Below are 22967 nucleotides of genomic sequence, written 5' to 3' on the forward strand. Positions count from 1 at the left end.
CGTAGGCGCATGCACTGCAACGGAGAGAACAGCGCTGATAGCGCCCAATAATAGTCTTCAGACACAGGTAGGAAGAAAGCCAGACTATGAAGCACATGGTCTTCGATGTCTATATACTAATGCCCAGAGTATGGGAAACAAACAGAACGAACTTGAACTCTTAATACAGGAGGGAAATTATGACTTGATAGGTATAACTGAGACTTGGTGGGATGACTCTCATGACTGGAATACAGCAGTTGAAGGATATAACTTGTTCAAAAAGAACAGGAGGAACAGAAAGGGAGGCGGGGTTGCACTGTATGTGAAAAATACATATCTCTGCACAGAAATACAGGAGGAGGAGCTTGGTAGCCCCATCGAGAGCATCTGGGTTGAAATAAATGGAGCAAAGAATAAAAGGAACCTGGTGGTCGGAGTCTACTACCGGCCACCCAATCAAGGAGAAGCCAAGGATGAAACTTTTGAAAAGCAAATAGCCAATGTTTTAAGGAAGCATGATGTAGTAGTAATGGGGGACTTCAATTTCCCCGATATTTGTTGGGAGACACATTCTGCAAAACATGGCCCCTCCAGGAAATTCCTGACTTGTGTGGCGGATCACTTCCTCCTACAGAAAGTAGAGGAAGGAACTAGAGGATCGGCTATCCTTGACTTGATCCTAACCAACAGAGATGACTTAGTGGATAAAGTAGCAGTTACAGGAACTCTGGGGGAAAGCGACCATGTTGTACTTGAGTTCTTGGTTCTAAGGGAAGCAAAAGCCGAGTGTACTCAAACGCGTACCCTGGATTTTAGGAAAGCTGATTTTCATAAACTCAGGACAATGATCAGTAAGGTCCCATGGCAAACAATGCTAGCGAGAAAAGGAGTCCAAGATGGGTGGGAACTTTTAAAAAAGGAAATTCTCAAGGCACAATCACAAACAATTCCAACAAGAAGAAAAGGTGGAAGACAACAGAAGAAGCCAATGTGGCTTCACAAAAAGCTTAGGGATGACCTGAAAACAAAAAAGGACACATATAGGAAGTGGAAAGAAGGCCAAGTAACAAAGGAAGAGTACAGGCAGGTAGCACAGAATTGCAGGGATGGCGTCAGGAAGGCTAAAGCGGAGAACGAGGTGAGGTTAGCGAGGGATGCTAAAAACAACAAAAAGGCTTTCTTCAGCTACGTGCATAGTAAAAGGCAGAGGAAAGAAATGGTTGTTCAGCTATTAAATAAGGATGGCAAAATGATAACAGAGGACAAAGAAAAGGCAGAGGTGCTCAATTCCTACTTTGGCTCAGTCTTCTCCCAAAAGAGGGTCTATGACCCCCCTGGCAAAGGCGAAGTACAGGCTGAAGGGGCAGGATTGCAGCTTGAGATCGACAGGCATATGGTCAAGGAACACCTCATTACTTTGAATGAGTTCAAATCTCCAGGGCCAGATGAACTGCATCCTAGAGTCATAAAGGAACTGGCAGAAGAGCTCTCAGAACCGCTGTCTATTCTCTTTGAGAAATCATGGAGGACCGGGGAAGTGCCAGATGACTGGAGGAGGGCTAACGTTGTCCCTATCTTCAAAAAGGGTAAAAAGGAGGAACCTGGGAACTACAGACCAGTCAGTCTGACATCAATCCCTGGGAAAATTCTGGAGCAGATCATAAAGCAATCCATCTGGAAGCACCTTGACAACAATGCAGTGATTACTCGAAGCCAACATGGATTTGTCAAAAACAAGTCCTGCCAGACAAATCTGATCTCATTTTTTGATCAAGTCACCTCCCTTGTAGACCGTGGGAATGCTGTAGACATCATATACCTCGACTTCAGCAAAGCTTTCGACAAAGTGCCCCATGATATCCTGATGAGCAAACTAGCTCGAAGTGGGCTAGATGAAACAACGATCAGGTGGATCCACAGTTGGCTACAGAATCGGACTCAAAGAGTGCTTATCAATGGGACCTTCTCAAGCTGGGGAGAGGTAACGAGTGGGGTACCGCAGGGCTCAGTCCTGGGCCCAGTGCTCTTCAACATTTTTATGAATGACTTGGAGGAGGAGGTGCAGGGAATGCTGATCAAATTTGCAGATGACACAAAATTGGGAGGGATAGCTAACACTTTGGAAGACAGAAACAAAATTCAAAGTGATCTGGATAGACTGGAGTGCTGGGCAGAAAACAACAGAATGGCATTTAATAGGGACAAATGCCAAGTTCTGCACCTAGGAAAAAGAAACCAAATGCACAGTTACAAGATGGGGGATACGTGGCTCAACCACACTACGAGCGAGAAGGATCTTGGAATTGTTGTCGATCACAAGCTGAATATGAGCCAACAATGTGATGTGGCTGCAAAAAAGGCAAATGCTATTTTGGGCTGCATTCATAGAAGCATCGCTTCCAAATCCCGGGAAGTACTAGTTCCCCTCTACTCAGCACTGGTTAGGCCTCATCTGGAGTACTGTGTCCAGTTCTGGGCACCACACTTTAAGAAGGATGCAGACAAGCTGGAGAGGGTTCAAAGGAGGGCAACAAAGATGATCAGGGGACTGGAAGCAAAGCCCTATGAAGAGAGACTGAAAGAACTGGGCATGTTTAGCCTTGAGAAGAGAAGACTGAGGGGAGATATGATAGCGCTCTTCAAGTACTTGAAAGGTTGTCACAGAGAAGAAGGCCAGGATCTCTTCTTGATCATCCCAGAGTGCAGGACACGGAATAATGGGCTCAAGTTACAGGAAGCCAGATTCCGACTGAACATCAGGAAAAACTTCCTGAGTGTCAGAGTAATACGGCAATGGAACCAATTACCTGGGGAGGTGGTGGGCTCTCCCACACTGGAGGCCTTCAAGACGAGGCTGGACAGCCATTTGTCAGGGATGCTCTGACTTGGATTCCTGCATTGAGCAGGGGGTTGGACTCGATGGCCTTGTAGGCCCCTTCCAACCCTACTATTCTATTCTATGATTCTATGGTTGATAGGAGAGTCTTCCAGTCCTTGCATTCTAGTCATCTCCCATACCTTGCTAACTCAGCTTCTTCAGCCACCCAACGGGCCAAGGACAGAAGTTATGCTGTGACATGGAGATTCATAGGGAGTCACCCAGGGGCAGCCGTGTCTATGGCAGAGGGCGGTCTCACAGTCCAAAGTCTAACTAGCCCATTGACAGAGAAAGTAGCCATTAGAATCAATCCCCCCAAATGAGTATGGAAACTAGTTGGATTCATAAAAGGTCCCCTGCTCCTTGCTGGGAATAGTGCAACCTCGTTTGCAAGTTATTGGAAGTGGGCAGTGTTGCACTTAGTTCATGGGAATTTCGACCACAGCTAGCCTTAGGGTCTCTATAGCCTACAATGTGGTTTCCTGTGATTTCTTCCTTTTGCTCCCCCCGCTTCCTCCCCCCACCCCCAATTTCCACCTTGTTGGGAAGCAAACGTTGCTGGTGTTTTACTGGTTTCATAGTAAAACATGTGAAAGCATGTCTTTGCTTTCTTACTCCTGCTGATGTAATGGAACACAAAATGGACTGAACAAACTCTTTTGAAACTCTACGCTATACCTGTATTGTATATACAAGAATATTTGTGAGTAAAACTGTTTTATTTTCTTCACTAAAGAAGGGCGTGGTCTCCTTCACTGTTCTAAGATGGCCTATGTGCATGTGGGACTGGTGAACACTCATTCTGTTTTGCCTTTTTGTTTCTCTCTGCTAATTGCCTAACAGGAGGCATAATTACTAAATAATCTTATGACCCTTGAGGAGGTTATGAACCAATTTTAATCTGGATCTTCACGAGGTGAATAGTCTCTTTATTATAAGGGTAGAGTACTGACATTCCACATGAGTGTATTACCTCCATTAGGTCAGAGCAGAATAGCAAGTCCAGAGTATGACCTGCAGCATATGCTCAGCCACAAATACTTTGAGATAGCCACATAGTTACCATGGTAACCAAGAAGCTCTAGACTACCTCAAGCAGGGATGTCTCATTATGACTGTTGAGGTCCCTGAGGGTCAAAGCTGGGGGACTTCAACTTGAGGCAAAGACTTGTTCTCTTCTGCCCAAGGGCAAGACTAGATCTAATGGGCTTAAATTAGAGGGGAGCACAGCTCAGTTGAACATTAGGACAAACTTCTTGATGATCAGAGCAGTTCAACAATGGAACCCATTACCTCCAGGGATGGTAGTCTCTCCCTGGCTGGAAATCTTCAAGCAGGAGCTGGGCAGTCATCTGTTGGGCTGCTCTTGCTCTTGATGTCCTGCCTTGAGCCAGGGATGGAACTGGATGGCCTCCCAGATTCCCTCCCACTCTGTGATTCCATGAGGCCAGTTCTGTCCGTTCAGGCCGGGAAAGTGTTGTGCAGCAGGTTTGTCAGTACACAAACAGAATTTCTAGCTCATTCCTGGTCCCCAACACAAAAGGGACCTCATTCTGCACTGGCACTGGATGCCCGGTGAAGGAAAAATACAGTCTACTGATAATTGTTTTCTACCTCCCAAGCCTCCTAGAGAAAAGTCCACTGCTGCACCAAGTTCCCAGCTAGAACCAGGCAAGACAGCACAAGTCCCCTTCCTCCTACAACCATGAGAACATAAGAAGAGCCCTGCTGGATCAGACCAAAGGTCTATCTAGTCCAGCATTCTCTTCCCACAGTGGGCAACAAGGTACCCATGGGAAGCCCACAAGTAGAACATGAGTGCAATAGAACCCTTCCACTCATGTTCCCAACAACTGGTATGCAGAGGCATACTGCAAGTCCTGAAAATACAAAACCAGGCTGGATCCTTCAATCAAGACATAATAATAGCTATTTTATTGGTAATTTGCCATCTAGAAGCTCCATTGACATGAAATCTGGGATATCCCAGGTAGAGAGGAGGGTTGGAAAGGGTCTGAAGCCACAATCATCAGGTATTCCTTCCCTTTTCACTTCACTGCCCCTTCCCATTATATCTCTGCTCAGTGCCATGCACACTGGTGCATCCTATTTGCACTCAACTCATTCTCCTTGAAGAAACATTCTGCCTCTTTCCTTTAGGGCTGTGTGGGCTTCTAAGTGACCATCAAGTTAGTCTTCTTGTTTACAAAGGATCCCTTATGATGCAAAGAGGTACATGCAGGGACTCCAAAGGTGATTGGTAACAGCAAATTGACATGACCTATAACAGGAGTGAATGACCTTTTCAGTCCTGAGGGCCTGTATGAGGATCTCTGAGGGTGGGAATAGAGAGCATTCCCTCACCCCACCACTCAGCTCCCCCAGTGATCCTGATACAGGCCACTCTTCCCTCACTGCGAGGAGTGATGGGGAAAAAGCGATCTGTATGAGAATCTCTAGGAGAGGGAGTGGGAGTACAGATAGTATGGAATTCGGAAGGGGGGAGTGGTCAGGGCCCCCTTGGGGGTCCACAGTATGTGCACCCCTGATCTGTAGGGTTAGGGTCTTACTGAAAAGGTCTTAGTGAAAAGATGGGGGGAGGGGGGTCTCCAGTAAGAGACTGCTTCCCGAAGAGGGCATTTGGGGGTCATCAACTCTGAGGGAAGACCAGATAAGGAAGTAGGTGCTGACAGGTGCAGAAGCTGCTAGTCACAATAGCGATATGGTGCCTCCAGTGTCAGAGGCAGCATGCCTATGTACTCCAGTTGCTAGGGAACATGGGCGGCGGGGGGGGTGTTGTTGCACTCATGTCCCAATGGGGCTTCCCACTGGGGCATCTGGTTGGCCATTGTGGGAAACTGGATGCTAGACTAAATAGGCCTTTGGTCTGAGCCAACATCAGGGTTCTCCTTATGTTTCTTATGTAATCTCCAGGATCTGGTGTGATTGAATATTCTGGTGAGGGTCACCTCAGAGAGGGAACAGGGGGCTCTTTATCTGAAGAGACTCCAAGACTAAATTCATGTGCCTGCAGTTGGGGACCAGGGAAAGACCAGGGATACGGTTGGTGTTCTGTCCACCCTGCTCCCTAGCACCCCCCCTAGATAAACTGATGGATTCAGATGAGGTTGCCAGAGATCTAGTTCTGGAGGAATGCCACATTCATTCTCATGTTCCCTTCGCTGATGTGTTTCAGGGCCACCATGGCAGATATGGGGCTTTTCTTGTCTTCCTGTCACACAATACCTGTGTCAGATAATTGCCCACCACCATAATAACATAGAATCATAGAATAGTAGGGTTGGAAGGGGCCTACAAGGCCATTGAGTCCAACCCCCTGCTCAATGAAGGAATCCAAGTCAGAGCATCCCTGACAGATGGCTGTCCAGCCTCGTCTTGAATGCCTCCAGTTAGGGATGTTCGAAAGTGACTTACCTTTCTGCGGATTATGTTGATGGTGGGGGGAGAGGCATTCCGTCCCTCCCCCCAGAATCCTGGCCGGGGGAAGAGGCGCTCCGTTCCTCCCCCCCGGAATCCTAGCTGGTCAGCTGAGCTCTGCAGCGATTCTGCGGAGCCGCCGGCCAGCTCCGCCAGCAGCTGGACATCTGGCCGCTGGCTAGCAGGGATGCAAATGGCGGCGGCCATAGCCGCCGCCATTTGCGTCCCTGCAGTCAGCCGTGATAGGCTATGTAAATGTTTACGTAGCCTATCATGGCTGATTTAAAAAAACAAACAAACGCGCGTACGCCAATGGTGGCAGCCATGGCCGCCGCCATTTGCGTTCTTTATTTTGGCACGTCTTATTCTATGTAAACATTTACATAGACTAAGACAGCGAAAATAAGGGGAATGCAAATAGCGTAGCATCTACACGCGCTTTTTTTTTTAAGTCAGCGCGTGTGTGTTTTTTTAAGTCAGCTGTGATAGGCTACGTAAATCTTTACTTAGCCTCTCACATTTGTTTGTTTGTTTGTTTTAACCTGGAAATGGCGGCGGTGGCAGCCAGTCAGAAGACTGGCCGCCGCAGCTGCCGCCTCCGAACCGCCACCGGAGCCGCCGCCACCAGGAAGAGTGGCCCCAGGTAAGTCTCGTCCCGGGGGGGGTGGAGGGGGGGGCAGGCTGTTCTGCCACCGATTTTGGGGGGCCAAATGCGCTGGCATTCAGCCTTCCCGAGATCCGTGGCGGAACTTTCGTACATCCCTACCTCCAGTGTGGGAGAGCCCACTACCTCCCTAGGGAATTGGTTCCATTGTCGTATTGCTCTAACAGTCAGGAAGTTTTTCCTGATGTTCAGCCGGAATCTGGCTTCCTGTAACTTGAGCCCATTATTCCGTGTCCTGCACACTGGGATGATGGAGAAGAGATCCTGGCCTTCCTCTCTGTGACAACCTTTCAAGTCCTTGAAGAGCGCTATCCTATCCTATCTCCCCTCAGTCTTCTCTTCTCAAGGCTAAACATGCCCAGTTCTTTCAGTCTCTCTTCACAGGGCTTTCTTTCCAGTCCCCTGATCATCTTTGTTGCCCTCCTCTGAACCCTCTCCAGTTTGTCTGCATTCTTCTTCAAGTGTTTTGCCCAGAACTGGACACAGTACTCCAGATGAGGCCTAACCAGTGCTGAGTAGAGGGAAACTAGTACTTCCCGGGATTTGGAAGCGATGCTTCTATTAATGCAGCCCAAAAGAGCATTTGCCTTTTTTGCAGCCACATCACATTGTTGGCTCATATTCAGCTTGTGATCGACAACAGTTCCAAGATCCTTCTCGCTTGTAGTGTTGTTGAGCCACGTATCCCCCATCTTGTCACTGTGCATTGGGTTTCTTTTTCCTAGGTGCAGAACATGGCATTTATCCCTATTAAATGTCATTCTGTTGTTTTCTGCCCAGCGCTCCAGTCTATCCAGATCACTCTGAATTTTGTTTCTTTCCTCCAAAGTAGAATAAGAAGATCCCTGCTGAATAAGACCAAAGGCCTTTCTAGTCCAGCATTCTGCTCCCACAATGGCCAACCAGCTGCCTGGGGGAAGCCCACAAGCAGGACATGAGTGCCACAGCACCCTCCCGCCCATGTTCCCCAGCAACTGGTGTACATCTGCATGCAGATCTGGAGGTAGCATATAGCCATCAGGAATAGTAACCTTCTCTTCCAGTAATTTGTTCCAATCCAAATTAGAAGGGGCAGGATTGCAGCTTGAGATCGACAGGCATATGGTCAAGGAACACCTCATTACTTTGAATGAGTTCAAATCTCCAGGGCCAGATGAACTGCATCCTAGAGTAATAAAGGAACTGGCAGAAGAACTCTCAGAACCGCTGTCTATTCTCTTTGAGAAATCATGGAGGATCGGGGAAGTGCCAGATGACTGGAGGAGGGCTAACGTTGTCCCTATCTTCAAAAAGGGTAAAAAGGAGGAACCTGGGAACTACAGACCAGTCAGTCTGACATCAATCCCTGGGAAAATTCTGGAGCAGATCATAAAGCAATCCATCTGGAAGCACCTTGACATCAATGCCGTGATTACTTGAAGCCAACATGGATTTGTCAAAAACAAGTCCTGCCAGACAAATCTGATCTCATTTTTTGATCAAGTCACCTCCCTTGTAGACCGTGGGAATGCTGTAGACATCATATACCTCGACTTCAGCAAAGCTTTCGACAAAGTGCCCCATGATATCCTGATGAGCAAACTAGCTCAAAGTGGGCTAGATGAAACAACGATCATGTGGATCCACAGTTGGCTACAGAATTGGACTCAAAGAGTGCTTATCAATGGGACCTTCTCAAGCTGGGGAGAGGTAACGAGTGGGGTACCGCAGGGCTCAGTCCTGGGCCCAGTGCTCTTCAACATTTTTATTAATGACTTGGAGGAGGAGGTGCAGGGAATGCTGATCAAATTTGCAGATGACACAAAATTGGGAGGGATAGCTAATACTTTGGAAGACAGAAACAAAATTCAAAGTGATCTGGATAGACTGGAGTGCTGGGCAGAAAACAACAGAATGGCATTTAATAGGGACAAATGCCAAGTTCTGCACCTAGGAAAAAGAAACCAAATGCACAGTTACAAGATGGGGGATACGTGGCTCAACCACACTACGAGCGAGAAGGATCTTGGAATTGTCGTCGATCACAAGCTGAATATGAGCCAACAATGTGATGTGGCTGCAAAAAAGGCAAATGCTATTTTGGGCTGCATTAATAGAAGCATCGCTTCCAAATCCCGGGAAGTACTAGTTCCCCTCTACTCAGCACTGGTTAGGCCTCATCTGGAGTACTGTGTCCAGTTCTGGGCACCACACTTTAAGAAGGATGCAGACAAGCTGGAGAGGGTTCAAAGGAGGGCAACAAAGATGATCAGGGGACTGGAAACAAAGCCCTATGAAGAGAGACTGAAAGAACTGGGCATGTTTAGCCTTGAGAAGAGAAGACTGAGGGGAGATATGATAGCACTCTTCAAGTACTTGAAAGGTTGTCACAGAGAAGAAGGCCAGGATCTCTTCTTGATCATCCCAGAGTGCAGGACACGGAATAATGGGCTCAAGTTACAGGAAGCCAGATTCCGGCTGAACATCAGGAAAAACTTCCTGAGTGTCAGAGCAATACGGCAATGGAACCAATTACCTGGGGAGGTGGTGGGCTCTCCCACACTGGAGGCCTTTAAGACGAGGCTGGACAGCCATTTGTCAGGGATGCTCTGACTTGGATTCCTGCATTGAGCAGGGGGTTGGACTCGATGGCCTTGTAGGCCCCTTCCAACCCTACTATTCTATGATTCTATGATTCTATGAATCCGTTTTTAAAGCTGTCAAAGTTGACAGCCATCACTACATCTTGTGGAGGTGAATTCCATAGTTTAATTACGTACTGTGTGAAGAGGACTTCCTTTTATTGGTCCTGAATCTCCCACCAATGAGCTTCATGGGAGGACCCCGCTGGGGTCTAGTATTATGAGAAAGACATTCTGCTGCGCTGTGCAGCAGCCCCAGGGAAGTGCTGGGCAGGTCCCAAGTGGACTTCCAGTTCCTGAAAGGGAAAGAGGAGGCCCACTAGTGCTCTGCATGAATCGGCCGTCATCCCACAAAGTGCGCCAGATGCCCCCACAACTGACATGGCTTTTGAGGCAGACATACAGTCTGCAGCTTCCATGGATAAGGGGGGGGGTCCCTGAAGGTGGAGAGTCTGGAAGCCCCTGCCATGGGGAAAACAATAATGCTGAAACAAAATCCTCACTGAGCAATTTAAGAAATGGAAGAATTTTTGTTGTTCTCTAGAGCAGGCTTGTAAATAGTAACTTCTGGGAGCTTTAAATAGGCAAAATGTTAACCTGAGCCAAATTGTTTAAATCCATGAACACATTCCCATCAATGCTGTGAGACATCCAAGGTTAAAAACCATCTTTATATTCCCCCCCCCCACAGGCCCCATACACACAGGCACACACATGTCAAGGCTGGTGGATATATTAGTAAGTAAGGATGTCAAAGATTTGTAGTTGTCAGGGAATAAAATCCACTAATTTTACAAAGCCAGTGACCATCCAGTAATATTATTTCACAGAGCCTAAGGAGAACATACTGTAACTGAATCGCTTGAGCACTCATTATGTAATAACATCAGGATCCACTGCACTGCATTACAACTTCATATTAAGCCATAAAATATGTTTATAATACACATCTGATTGTCAGTAATTCCATCCAGTGCCCCCAAGCTTTGATTACAGCCTTTTTATTCTTCCTGGGCTAATGGCAAATAACTGCTAGTTAATCTGAAAGTGGAGGAGAGGACAAGTCAAGAGAGACAGGGAGAGAAGGGCAAGTGCCCCATCCTTTGTCCCACCACAGGCCTTGATCTGAGCCCTGCTGCTCAGCGGTGGAGTGCCTGCTCCACACACAGAAGGCCCCAGGCTCAGTCATGGCTGCCAGTTAAAAGGGTCAGGCAGCTGGTCCTGGGAATTCGGAAAGCTGCTTCCTCCATCAGAGGCTAGGCAGACAAATGCTATGACCTGGTGTGAGGCCGTTTCTGGTGCCCCTCTTTGTCCGGATGGCATCTTCCTCATCATATTGGAAGTGCATCAGCACATGGCAAGGAATTGGGGGTAACTTCCACAACAATAAAAGCCTCTTTCTCCTGAAAGCTGTGTGAGATGGCTTTCGGAGTAGGGATGAATTTTGCTATCTTTTTTTTTTTTTTTAGCAGGAATTGATAGTTGCCTTTAATATATTGCTCTAATGATCTTTCTATGACTGGGAATACTTCAAGGTAAAGCTGCAGCCATTTCTGCTGGTAAAATGTATGTGTCAGCATCAGCCTTCTTCACAGGTCAGCAGTGAAACAGGAGGGTGACACCACCTTCTTCTTGTTGAAGGCAGAAGACTGGTGAGAGAAATTTGCTCCCTCCATCACTTTTAGTTCCATTAATCACCCACATAAACAAACATGGGGCATTTTGCATGGCTGCTTAATGGAAAGAACTCTGTCTTTTCCAACATGCTGCCCTGCATAACTAAGAAAAGATGGTGAGAACACTGGTGTCAACTATAAAATGATTGAAGATGGAAATAAGCCGCTTCTTGCATCTACAACTGACTCATGTGAGGAGGAACTAAGCTCCAGATTTATAGGGATGCAAAGAGAATGCCATTTTAAGGTGCCTCTTGATAGCCCAAAGATAGTGGTTTAAAAAAATGGGCACTGAGAAGGCTACATTGTGCTGTAGTTAAAGAGCATGCCAGGGCTATCCAGATTGCTTGGAGATACTCAGGGCAGGGGCCTGGGAGAGAGGAAGGCATTCTTCCCCATAAGAACATATGAGCATCAGAAGAGCCCTGATGCTGGGTCAGGCCAAGGGCCCATCCAGTCCAGCATTCTGTGCACACAGTGTCCAACCAGCTGCCCATGGGAAACCCACAAGCAAGGCATGAGTGCAACAGTTCCTTCCTGCCCATGTTCCCCAGCAACTGGTGTACATAGGCTCACTGCCTCTGGTACTGGAGGCAGCATAGAGCCATCAGGACCAGTAGCCAGTGACAGCCTTCGCCTCCATGAATTTGTCCAATCCCCCTTTAAAGCCATCCAGATTGGTGGCCATCACTAGTTCTTGTGGAAGTGAATTCCACAGTTTAACCATCTGCAAAACAGTATGAAAACCTTCATTTCTAATACCATTCCGACATATGAAACACTAAGAGTGTGTGTGTGTGTGTGTGTGTGAGAGAGAGAGAGAGAGAGAGAGGGAGGGAGGGAGGGAGGGAGGGAGGGGGAGGGGGAGAGAGAAAATGAGAGAGAGAAGGGGGCAAAGGTATTTAAAGCTCACCTGTGAAACTGCCTCTATAACGCCTTTGATCCTTGGTTCTGCCATTTGTGCCACATGTGACTGATATTAATGTAGAAAAGAAACTGAAATGTGCATGCAGAGCTTGACACTGACAGTACAGCTGGGTCTGAGAGAGTGCTGGCTGAGCCTCATCCCAAGCAGGGAAGCTCCTCACCCCCCTCCAACTATGCTGCTGGTTAGGGTTTCTGGGACCAACCCAGGGAGCTGTATTTACCCTGAGTTATTCATGGCCTATGAACTGCAGAACTCAGATGGCATCTCTTCCCACTGGAACCCTGCAGGCCTCTTAAGATCTGCTGCCTGGAACCTGCTGAGAGTTGCCATGGTTAAGGAAATCAGAAGGGGGGCAGGGGGAGAGAAAAGCCCTGGGTCTATGCAAGGATGCTCTCCCAGATGAGTTGTGGCATCTCCCTTCCCTTTACATTTTGGAAGACATCTAAGTCCAGTCCCTTTGCAAGACTCTGAAAAACCCAGGGGCTGAATGCTCATTTGCACACACACACACACACACACACCGCCCATTCCTTCTCAGTGCACCATGGGTCAATTTCATTTTTTTCCCTCAGCTGGAAAAAGGTTAAATAACCATATATTTCTGCATCACTTAGCAAGATCTCTGGCCACATGAGGAAGAGTGGCAGGGATGAAATATTCTGCTGGCATATGAGACCCATGGATAGGCTTTTCATAGGTTTTGGAATTAGTGAGTTCCCAGCCACCAGCACACACCTGCTTTGAAGAGGAGGATGGCCCCCAGGGAGATACAGAGTCTTCTCCTCTGGATCCTGTTGGTGGGCTTTCTGAGATAGGCAGCCTTGGAGATCTTGAGCATTCCTTCATTGCTTCTTCCCAAAGTATGTTTGCCTTCCTTTTGGCAGCTCCACTTTCGGTGTTGCAGAGATGTGGACATGCACTACGAAGCAGCAGAGCTGTAGCTGCTGGCCAAGAAAGATCCAAGCAGGATCAGAGTCAGACAGAACCAAGGGATGCCAGAGGTGATGTGGAATGATCTCTCTCAGACAAGCTTTCCGGGCTGACCATTTGACTCCTCCAGCAAAGGCAGAAGTGGGTGGGAACCAGTTGCTATTTTTGTTGATAAGCAGGGATCGTAGCTGATTCCACATCTAAAACATTAATAGTGCAATTCTATGCAAACTTACAGAGCAGTAAGCTCCATTGAATTCAGTGGGACTTACTTCTGAGTAGACATGGATAGGGTTGTGCTGTAAGTCTAATTGGTGATGCACTAGCTACAATATGTGTTTCTAAGGTGTAATTAATTTAGTTAATTCATGGCAAAACTACATTATCACCCTATAGTGGAGTTTGTTTTGTGATTCCCCCCCCACACACACACACACCTAATTAGGGTTATGGAACATATGTTAGTGGGATTCTGGAGAAGAAAAAGAGAAAGGCTGCCAACAACGTTCTATCTACCAATGTTCTATTATGCTGATGTGCTCTGCTCCCCAAAGGGCAGATTTAATACCATTTTATTGCTTAATGAAGTTGCTTAATTGGTTTTACTGATGCTGCAGTTGTTGTTTTTGCTGTTAGTAGAGTATGACTGTAATTTTAAAAATTCACCACTGGTTTATGTTTTGTCTGTTAAGCTGTTACAAGTTTTGCAAGCTACACTGAGCGTGGGGAGCAGATGTTGGTAGCCCTGATTTTCAGAGGGTTGCCACGATGTCTGTGTTATCACTAACCACTATTTTTGCGAATGACAGTAACATAATCATTGCTGTCTGGGCTTTGTGCCATTTCCTTCTGACCGCAGGGTGTACAATCCAGCCCCTGCCCCCCTGCCGGAACCGAACCAGTCTCGCAGAACAGCACTTCGTGCTTCTGATGAGGTGGATTCCAGTCCGCAAAAGTTTGTGCCACCGTAAATGTGTTAGCGTTTTAGGTGCCACAAAACTCTTTGTTGTAGACATTTTCCTACAGCCTGAATAGGGACTAATGTCACGAAGCAAATGCGGGGCGGGGCTCCCACGACCCTGCCGGGCAGGCGCCTAGGAAGCTGAAGTGTGTTGTGCCCCTGCCAGGCTCTCCCTTATTATGGTAACTCAGCGGTCCTATACACGTCTGCCCAGAAGTAAGTCCCGCTGAGTTCAATGGAGCTTACTCCCAAGTTGCAATATACACTTACCTGGAAGTAAATGCCACTAATCTCGAGGGGACGTAGTTCTGAGTGGACGTGTTTCGGGTTGCACTCTTAGTCTTTTAGAGCAGCAAAACTGAAAAAAGGCTTCTGTGGCCCCTTAAAACCAAACTTCCCTATTGCCACAGCCCCCTCCCCAAGCTCTCTTCGTCAGACTTCTGAAGCGACCTGGTACGATTAGTTCACGGGCGCAGAGAAGCACCGGCGGGGGGCGGCGGCGGCGGCGGCACCAACTTAAAGCCACTGTCGGCGTTACGTTCATGATACATATGCCGCATGTGAGGGGGTGCGGGGTGGGGGTTAATATCCCCTGGGAAGACATCTCTGGATCCTGCCCATCGCAAGCAACTCCGGTCGACCCCGACAAAGCGCAGCACGAGGCCCCCGAAGGCTCCTGTTAATGCGCCCGCCGAAACGAAGTATCCCACGTCATCGCACTGGTCTGGCAAGAACAACCGAAAGCGCCTGCGAAACGTAAACGAAACGAGCGAACAGAGTCGCGCGCGTTCTTAGCACGCCAGGCGCTCTCTCCCAGTCGCGAAGCGCTCGCGCGAGCCGCCCGGGCTCTCGCCTCGGCGCCTTCTGCGGAAGGGCCTCTCCACCAGGAGGCGCTTCTCACAGGATTTGGTCAAGTCCTCGGCTCACCCCTTGCTCTGCCTTCTTCCTTTCCATTCACCGGGCTTCCTTCTTGGAGCGTTGCCGGTCGCGCTGGAGCTCGAGCGCCCCCCCACCGCCCCCGCCCCCGCCTCCGCCGCTCCCGCGAGCTTTTGTCCTGGCGGATGGAGGCCGAAGGAAAAGGGGCTGCCGGGTGGGGCGGGGGGGGGGGTTGAGTCGCCTGGGCAGAAAACGAGATGCGGCAAGAAGGAGGCCTGTGGCGGGGGGGGGGGCTGCCTCCCTAATTTTTCTCTGCCCCCCCATTACAAACAATTAAAAAACAGTTTTCGATTTTGTCTTTATAAGGCCTGCAAACCAGATGAAGTGAAGTGTCCCCCTTACTCTCCCACCCCGAACTTTAAGGCTGGCTACGAGCCTGGCGAGAAGGAAGGAGATCGCCCGCAGGCCCGCGGAGACGGATGCGGCGGAAGGAAGCCGTTTCTCAAGGAGCGGCCGGTCCGCCGACATTGCGCGAGAGAACGGGACTTCCCTGGAGGGAGGAGAGGCTCCTTCGAGGGTATAATCGCCGCCCCCGAGGCAGCAGGGAAGGGCTCCTGCGGTGGAAGAAGGGCGGACGGGTCACACAGCCGGCTCCGCTCTGCAGCCGACCAGACGAAGGAGACGTCTGCTCCGCTTCCCTGCGCGTGTGCGAGGGCGACCCGGGGAGCGGGCGGAGCTCTGGCCTTCAGGCTGCCCCACGCTGGGCTGAAGCGCTTGGCTTAACTGGCTCTGCCCCGCGAGTTCCCGGCTCCGCGGGGTCCTGGCCCCGAGGAGGGTCCCCAGGGCTCGCCCACACACCCGCATCGGCCCGCCCGGCAGCGGGGCAGGAGCCCTGTGAGGGCCAGAATCCGTCCCTCAGGCTCCCGCCCCCCGCCGGGGGATACCCGGCCGCCGCCGCCGCCTTCCTCCGCTGTTCTCCGCTGCCGCCGGGTCAGGTGGCGGCAGCGAGCCAGGCACTCTGCTGCGAGCGGATCAGCTATTGATTTTATTTTGAGCAGGTTTTAAATGTGAGATGATCTTCTTAAGTGGTAAAAATCTGCGCCCATTGATATTGATGTATGCACATCAGTTCAAAATATCGTAAATTACTCCAGCCAACGCAAATTGAATTTCGCATCCAAATTATAGCTCAGTCTCCGGCATTTAGAGAATGATCTGGCAGGTTAATATCCCACAGTAACTCGCCCTTTAACGTCTGTATTTATATTTCTCGATTTCAAGGCCAAGAACTGGCGGGGGTGAGGGGGATCCTCTTTGCCAGTCCTGATTCCCGTGCATTGCGGGTGAGGCGTACAGGAAGAGAAGCGCCACAACTGCTGGTTTGACGGTTCGCTGTGGAGAGGGACCGATCAAAGGGATCGTCCTCTCAGACCTCTCTGGAGAAGAAACCGGCGGGCCGGTTCTTCTGCGGAGGACGGGGGGAGAACGGGCGGGCGAGGCGGCCATCCTGGAGCGGAGAGCAGTTATGTGCGGGGGGGGGGGGCGGAGTGGGAAGAAAAGGGGAGAAGGAAAAGCGGGGGGGGGGGGGAGAGAAAGAGTGAGACCGGCGCGGCTTCTCTCAGCCTCCGTCCAGATTCCGGCCCCAAGAATTGGTTTTGGACGCGGAAAAAGGGCGTGTCGTTAACGGGTTCGAATGCCAGCCCTCGTTCCAGCATCGATCTCTCCAACTAAGTGGCGATCCAAATCGACCAAACTGTTCTCCTAAAATGCCCAGTTCCCACTAGAAGGGGAACCTCCTCTCTCGCCGCCCCGCCGCCGCAGCCGCCGTGACCCTCCCCTCGGTCCCACGAAAGCTCTTGGGTCCCGGAAAAGGGAAAGGACTGCGACAGAGTTGCGAAGAGCACCCTGGTCCAGACCGAGCAGGGGAGCGACCGAGAGACAGACACTCCTGGGCTGGTGCATCCAGCGCCGCTTGTTCCGAGCCGACCAAAGCCCCCGTTTCAGAGAAGCGCGACATCACCGAGGAAGGCGGAAGGGGCGCGGCGCGGGCGCCTTTCCGTTCCACCGGACCTTTGCTGGCAGCGACTTGTCTAATGCCTCATTTGGGGCACAGAAGTGGATCAGTGACTTGCTCAAAATCAAACGGGCCGTTTCGCCTTCGCCAAGGACGAGCTCACGAAAGCCCCTTAGCTCAAGGCCGAACCCTCCCGCACCGGAGAGGGCCGGCTCCCGTTTCCAAGACGGCGCCAACCCAGTTGCCTCGGGAGGGAGAGCGGCCGATCCTCCCGTCTTGGGCCTGTTGCAAAGCTTTGACTGAGTGGTTGCAATTAGAATCCGAATGGAAACAAGCCCCTTCCTGGATAATTGGGACCTGGAACGCCCGGCACCCACAGGCGCTGATTCTCTGAGGCGCATCAATACCCTCAGCAGCACGCAGGGATTCCGCAAACCCGGCTCCCAGAGAGATGCGGCCTCGCACCCTAATCGCCGCCCGGACCGGCCTTTCAGCAGCAGTGAGTTCAATCTGAACAAGTCGCCGCTTTTTGTTTTCTCCCCCCGCCCCCGCACTGCGGAGAGCGATCGAGTTTTGCCTAAAGTCATCCCGAACAAGCAGAATTTCTGAACCAATACAAATAAACAAGAAGGAAAACTCCGGGCGCGGGCCCAATCTGCTTGGGACCCCTTCTAGCCGTCCTGGGTTCTGACCCTCACCGCCTAACAACGGGACATAAATGTCAAGGCCATGATCAGTCCAAAAGCCATCGCAGTGACCACCTCGCTTGCAAGGACTGGCTCACCCAAAGAAACACGAACTGAACTGTTTCCTCCAGAGAGGCTCCCGGGCGCCCGTTGGAAAGAGTCCGCCACCCCGCGAGACGATTGAAAGGCACAGCAGCCCCGCATTGGCCATTCCCAGGAGAGTCAGGAAGGCACACAGCACACTGCATGTGTGTAAAAGGAGGAGCTGTCCACACGGCGTGCAACACGAGAGCAAAAAGCGATGCTTTTTTTGTGCAAACACACCCGCGGCACAGTAGGCGACCCACCTGTCTGTGGTCACCCCTGGGTGTGTGTCTGTAGACACGTGGAGAGAGCCGGGAGGCGGGGGAGGGGGGGGAGGGAGCGGGGAGGCTTCCCAGGTTGACCCGATCCGCGTCCTGTCCTGTCACACGCTCCGGATGAACTGTGCGGGTCAGGAGACCAGCTGTATCCGCAGCAGAGTAGGCACCTGACCGAGCAGGACGACCGAGGCCGCGGCTGCAGAGGGCTGCTGTGTGGTCTACGATGCAAAGGGGCGTCCTTCGGCTTTCCCTCCCCGCGGAGCCCCCGGCACCGGCAGCAGGCCTTTGTCGCTTACGCCCCCCCCCCCTCTTCACTGTCATTGTCTGGAAACCGGGCCGGGCCGGTGGGGGAGGGGCAGTGAGCTGGCGAAAAGGGTAACAACACCCAGAGGGCCTCCGGTTGCTCCCGGGGTGCCTGTCCCGCCCCCGCCCCGCGCGGTTCTGCCGTGGAAAAGAGTTGTGCTTAAAGTACGTCGCCCCCTCCAGTCCGGCAGATTTCGCCTCCCCTCGCCCGCCTCTCCCCCTCACCTGCCAATCTGAGGGCGGACATGCGCTGGAATTCGGGCTCCTGGAGCCACTTCCACATCCTCCGGAAGGTCTCCCGCCCGGACTTGAGTTTGCTCCAGGGCTTGGGGTTCCTCAGCAGGTCGGAGAGCGTCCCTTGGGAGCGGCACAGGACCCTCTGGGCGAAGATGGCCTGCGGGATGCTGTAGCGCTTCAGCTCGGTGGTGATGCGCTGCGCCACCTCCTTGGTGTTGATTTCCTCCATCTGCCCGGAATTACTCCCGCCATTCACCTGCGGGGCGGCGGCGGCCGGGTTCGGTTCCCGGGAGGAGCCCAGGATCTGCCCGTGGCCTTGGGCGCCGAGGTGGGCGTGCGCGTGCGGGATCCCGTGGAGAGGCACCATGCCGGCGGAGGAAGGGGCGAGGGGGTGCTGGTCGCCGTGCCGGCCCAGCACGGCCGGGTGGTGGGCTTCGAAGCCGCTGGGCGTGAGCAGCTTCTCGGAGGGCATGGCGGCGCCGGGCGGGTGGGCGTAGTGCGGAAGCCCCTGCTGGGAGCTGTGAAGGCCGCCCAGGCCCGGGCCGGAGAGCGGCGAGAGGCTCTGCCCGAGGCCGGCGGCCACGTCCTTGTGGTACGGCGCGTACAGGTTGTCCACGGAGGCGGCCAAGCCCCGCTCGTCGCGGAGGAGGGTGAAGCCGCCGCCCGCGCTGCCCGCCAGCCGCTGGGGAGGGTGAGCGGGGTGGTGCGGGTGCGGGTGCGGGTGCGGGTGCGGAGGGAACTTCTCCGAGACGGTGGAGATGGGCGGCAGCGGCTGCAGCGGCGTCAGCGTGGTGTAGGTGCTGCTCACGCTCGTCCCCGGTGGCGTCTCGCAAGCCACGGTCAGACTGGGGTGCAGCGGCCCGGCCAGCGGGTGCTCCGCCGCGCTCCGGTGCGGGTGGTGCGGGTGGTAGCCCCCGCCGTCCAGGAGGGCGGCCATCCCCATGGGGCGCGCCGAGGCCAGGGTGTTGCCGCCGCCGCCGCCGCGATGGGCCAGCGCGCTGCGCGGATGAGGGCTGCTGCTCATCAGGGCGGCGGCGGGCGGCCCCGGCTCATGGCTCACCCCGTGGAGGCCGCCCAGATGCTCCATCGCCAGCTGCGCGTTCATGCGGACGAGTCGGGCCGGCGCGTGGAGCGCACATCTATCTGGCCTGGCGTGGCTTGCAAGGCACCGAGGAAGCGCGCGGCTGCCCGCCTGCCGGGCTTCTCCTCACCGCCGGCGGGCGCGCGGCTCGGCCCGAGCTGCAAGCCAGCCGGCTCCCCCGCGGCGGCGGCAAGGGAGGTCCGTCCGGGGCTCGCGGGCTGCGGCTGCTGGCGCGGCCGGTCGCTCGCCGGGGCTGCTGGCGCGAATCGGGGCTTTACGCTGGGGCTGGTGATGGCGGGGAGCGGGAAGGGCCCTTCGTATGGCTGCGACCCGCTGGCGGCCCCGTCCCTTACAGCAGCCTCCGCCGCCCCGGCAGGTGTCGAGCCGCCTCCCTGGCCATCGCCAGCTCTTGCGCCGGACTCTTCCAGCGCTGCTACAGACCCCGCGGATGCAGCTGCTGGCGCTGGGAGAAAGCGGGCATGCGCACTGGGGACGCGTACAGCGCCTCCCCCCTCTCGCCCCTCGCCTTCCTTTCGCCTGTCTGCGCGCGCGCGCGCACCTGCCCCTGGCTCCAGGGCCGCTGGCCCGGCGCTCTCGGGTCCCGCCGCCGGCTCCGCAGCCCCGCGCTCTGGGGACGTTCGCCTGGGATGACAGCCCGGAGCGGAGGCGGTTGGTGTCCGCCCCGCGGACAATGCCAAGAAGGGGCGGGCGGGCGGACGCGCCAGGGCGTCGGCTCGGCCTCCGCGGATGGGGCCCCACGTGGCGCCCGGAGATCACCTGAACTTCCCCGCGCGCCCGGCCTTTCCTCTGGCTGCCGTCGCGCCGGCCGAGGGAGTCGCGAGGAAGCGCTGCGCAGGCCGGCCGGCGGCAGCTCTTGCCCGGAGCGCCCCGCCGCCGGAGGAGAGCCCCGCGCGGCCTGCCTCTCGCTCGGTCTTGGCGTCCTCTCCGGCGACTCCGCGCTCCCAGTAGCGGCACAGGCCGGGGCTGCCACGCGTCTCCCGGCTGTGCGGCGCTGCAAGGTGGGCTTCCGGGCCGCTGGCCCGGGGCGGATCTTGCGTCCCATTCTCGCGGCCCAGCAGCCAAGCCAGAGGCCAGGGTCGGGGGGGGGGGGGCGAGGGCGCAGCCCGATTCATCTTTCCCGGAAAGAGAGACCGAAGTACAGATTCGGGGGTGATGCAGACGGAGAGAGAGAGGCAGATGCTGGGCGGCACGAAGCGACCCTTTGAATGGCTTGGCTGCGCCCGCTTCATTCGGACTCGCTGTCGGACTCGACCAGCCCCTCCGTGTCGTTTGTGTCTCACCCTTCCTCCAAAGTCACCAGCAGCCTCCCCACCCGCCCCGCCCGCTGCCATTCTATTATCACAACGGCCCCGTGGAGTAGGCTAGGCTGAGGGCTCGTATCTTGGCCCCAAAACTTCGAAATCTGCTCGCCGCCACCAGCCGTCCGGATCTGCCTCTTCTCCCGAGATAGGATTGTAATTTGTCACCCAGTGAAGGGAAGCAGACCCAAAGCCGGGAAATGGGAATTCCCGGACGGTGCGCTTCCCAAGACCTCCCTGCCTCCTCTTCCTCCCGTCCTCAGCCTTCTCTCTTCTTGGCCCACCGCCCCACCCCACACGGCCGAATTCCGAGCCTTCCCGAGGAATTCCGCCGGAGCCTTGCGGCGGGCTGCGAAGCCCCGCGCCGCTGCTAGCCTGTCCCTCCGCTTCGCCCTTTGACCTTTGACACCCCCACGCCTGAGGATGCTGTGCGGGGAGGGCAAGGAGGAGCCCTCGGGCTTCCGAGGGAGGAAAGGGCACGTCCACTCGCCAGGTGCTGCGGGGCTTCCCCCGCCACAAGAGGAAGGAAGGACAGGTGCGCCCCCATTCCATCCCCGGTCCTTAACCAGGCAGCCGAAGTGCAGCGCTCCCTCACCCCCAAGACCCAAGCGCGGAGAACAAGCACGGTGTTGTGGCAGGCAGGAGCCGGCGCCGCCAGGGACGGGGCAGGAACAGGCTAAAGCTCAGCCCAGCCGAGAGAAGCCGCCGGCGGCAGGCAGAAGCAGCGGGGGGCGTGGGGGCCAACCGGCCAACCGCAGCGGCAGCACCTTGCGAAGCGAGTCGTGGGCTCCTCTGGGGTCTTCCTCTCCTCTGCTCCGGCAACACTCAGAGGAGAATGAGAGGGGAAGGGAGGAGCTCCACCGAAAAGGAACTCACAGCGACAGTAGACTCGAGGCGAGAGCCAAGTTGTCCCAAGTGAACAGACCTCGAAGGCTCCCCCAGCCACTCCCCAGCCCGCAATGGCAGCCAGCAGGAGGCCTGACACCCATCCTGGCACTTGCGAAGGAGCACCAGTTCCATGGCATTAAATTCCGGAAAGAGGCCAACCCTGCATTTCAGGTTCTTCCCCCACCTGCCCCATGAATGCTGCTCTGAACCACCAGCAAAAGTGGCCTTGGCACAGAGGGCGCACAGAGGTTGCGGTGGCAGTGCAAACCCGAACACTGAACCTCCGCCCAGAAAGGAGGCGCAGCGCTCACTCCGAGTTCTTGCCTCACGGTCATGGGCGCCTATTGGCTAGTGCTTGTGACACCATTGAGAGCCAATTCCATTCTGCCATCCCATGCATCCCATTTCTCAAGTGAGATTCCCGAAAGGCCGGGCACTTCCCCGCTTTTTCCCTTGAAGGCTCCTGACTGCCTGTAGACTTTTAAAAGAAAGAACAAAGCCCCGACCTGCCAAAAATACCTTTAGATGTCTTGTCATATATGTTGCCCTTACAGTGCACACGCATGCACCGAGTGCCCAACACCCCTCTCTAGGGCAAGAGGGCGGTTGTTTCTTTGGTTTTGAAATAAGGGAGTAGACATCCTGCAGCAAAGCCACACACGCGCAGTCGCACACACGTTCTTCCTCCAGGCTTCGGTTTGTTCAGACAGCTCTTGTAGGGGAAGGACGGGCACCACCAGGGGCTTCTAACAAGTCCACTTATCAACTAGAGAAGGGTGAAGCAGAATTCCTGCTACACTGCCTCACTTAAGACTAGAACAATGTGTTGTGTTGAGGAACACAATGTGTTGAGGAAGTCCATTTTTAATAAGAAGGGTGGGGGTTGGGGGGATGGCAATGGCCAGTGATGGAAGAAGGTACCAAAGGCCAAGCCAGAGACAGCGATGGTGCCAGGGTAGGGCCTGAAGTTGCTACTGGGGATTGGCTACACCCAGTCACAAGGAAGAGACCTCTCAGCAGGTACGTCTGTGTGATGTGATGGAGGCACTATTGCCACCATGTATTTCTGCAGCACATGTTCTCCTGCAGTGGCACTAAATAAGACATTCAGCCTGTGAAATAA

At 53.6% G+C, this 22967-nt stretch overlaps 1 protein-coding gene across 1 annotated transcript in view; it reads right to left on the reverse strand.

Annotated features, from left to right (window-relative positions):
- ONECUT1 (one cut homeobox 1) overlaps positions 1 to 19661 on the reverse strand; it is a 44523-nt gene extending 24862 nt beyond the window's left edge. Inside the window, exon 1 of the mRNA XM_084816456.1 lies at positions 18545 to 19661. Within this exon, the coding sequence (XP_084672582.1) occupies positions 18545 to 19661 (1117 nt within the window). The remainder of the gene's footprint in view (positions 1 to 18544) is intronic.
- Between the last annotated feature and the right edge of the window lie 3306 nt (positions 19662 to 22967).

The sequence above is a fragment of the Heloderma suspectum genome, chromosome 11 (assembly GCF_057233095.1).
Source record: "Heloderma suspectum isolate Gila_16-S chromosome 11, 16-S_ref, whole genome shotgun sequence".
In the NCBI taxonomy this organism is placed as follows: domain Eukaryota; kingdom Metazoa; phylum Chordata; class Lepidosauria; order Squamata; family Helodermatidae; genus Heloderma; species Heloderma suspectum.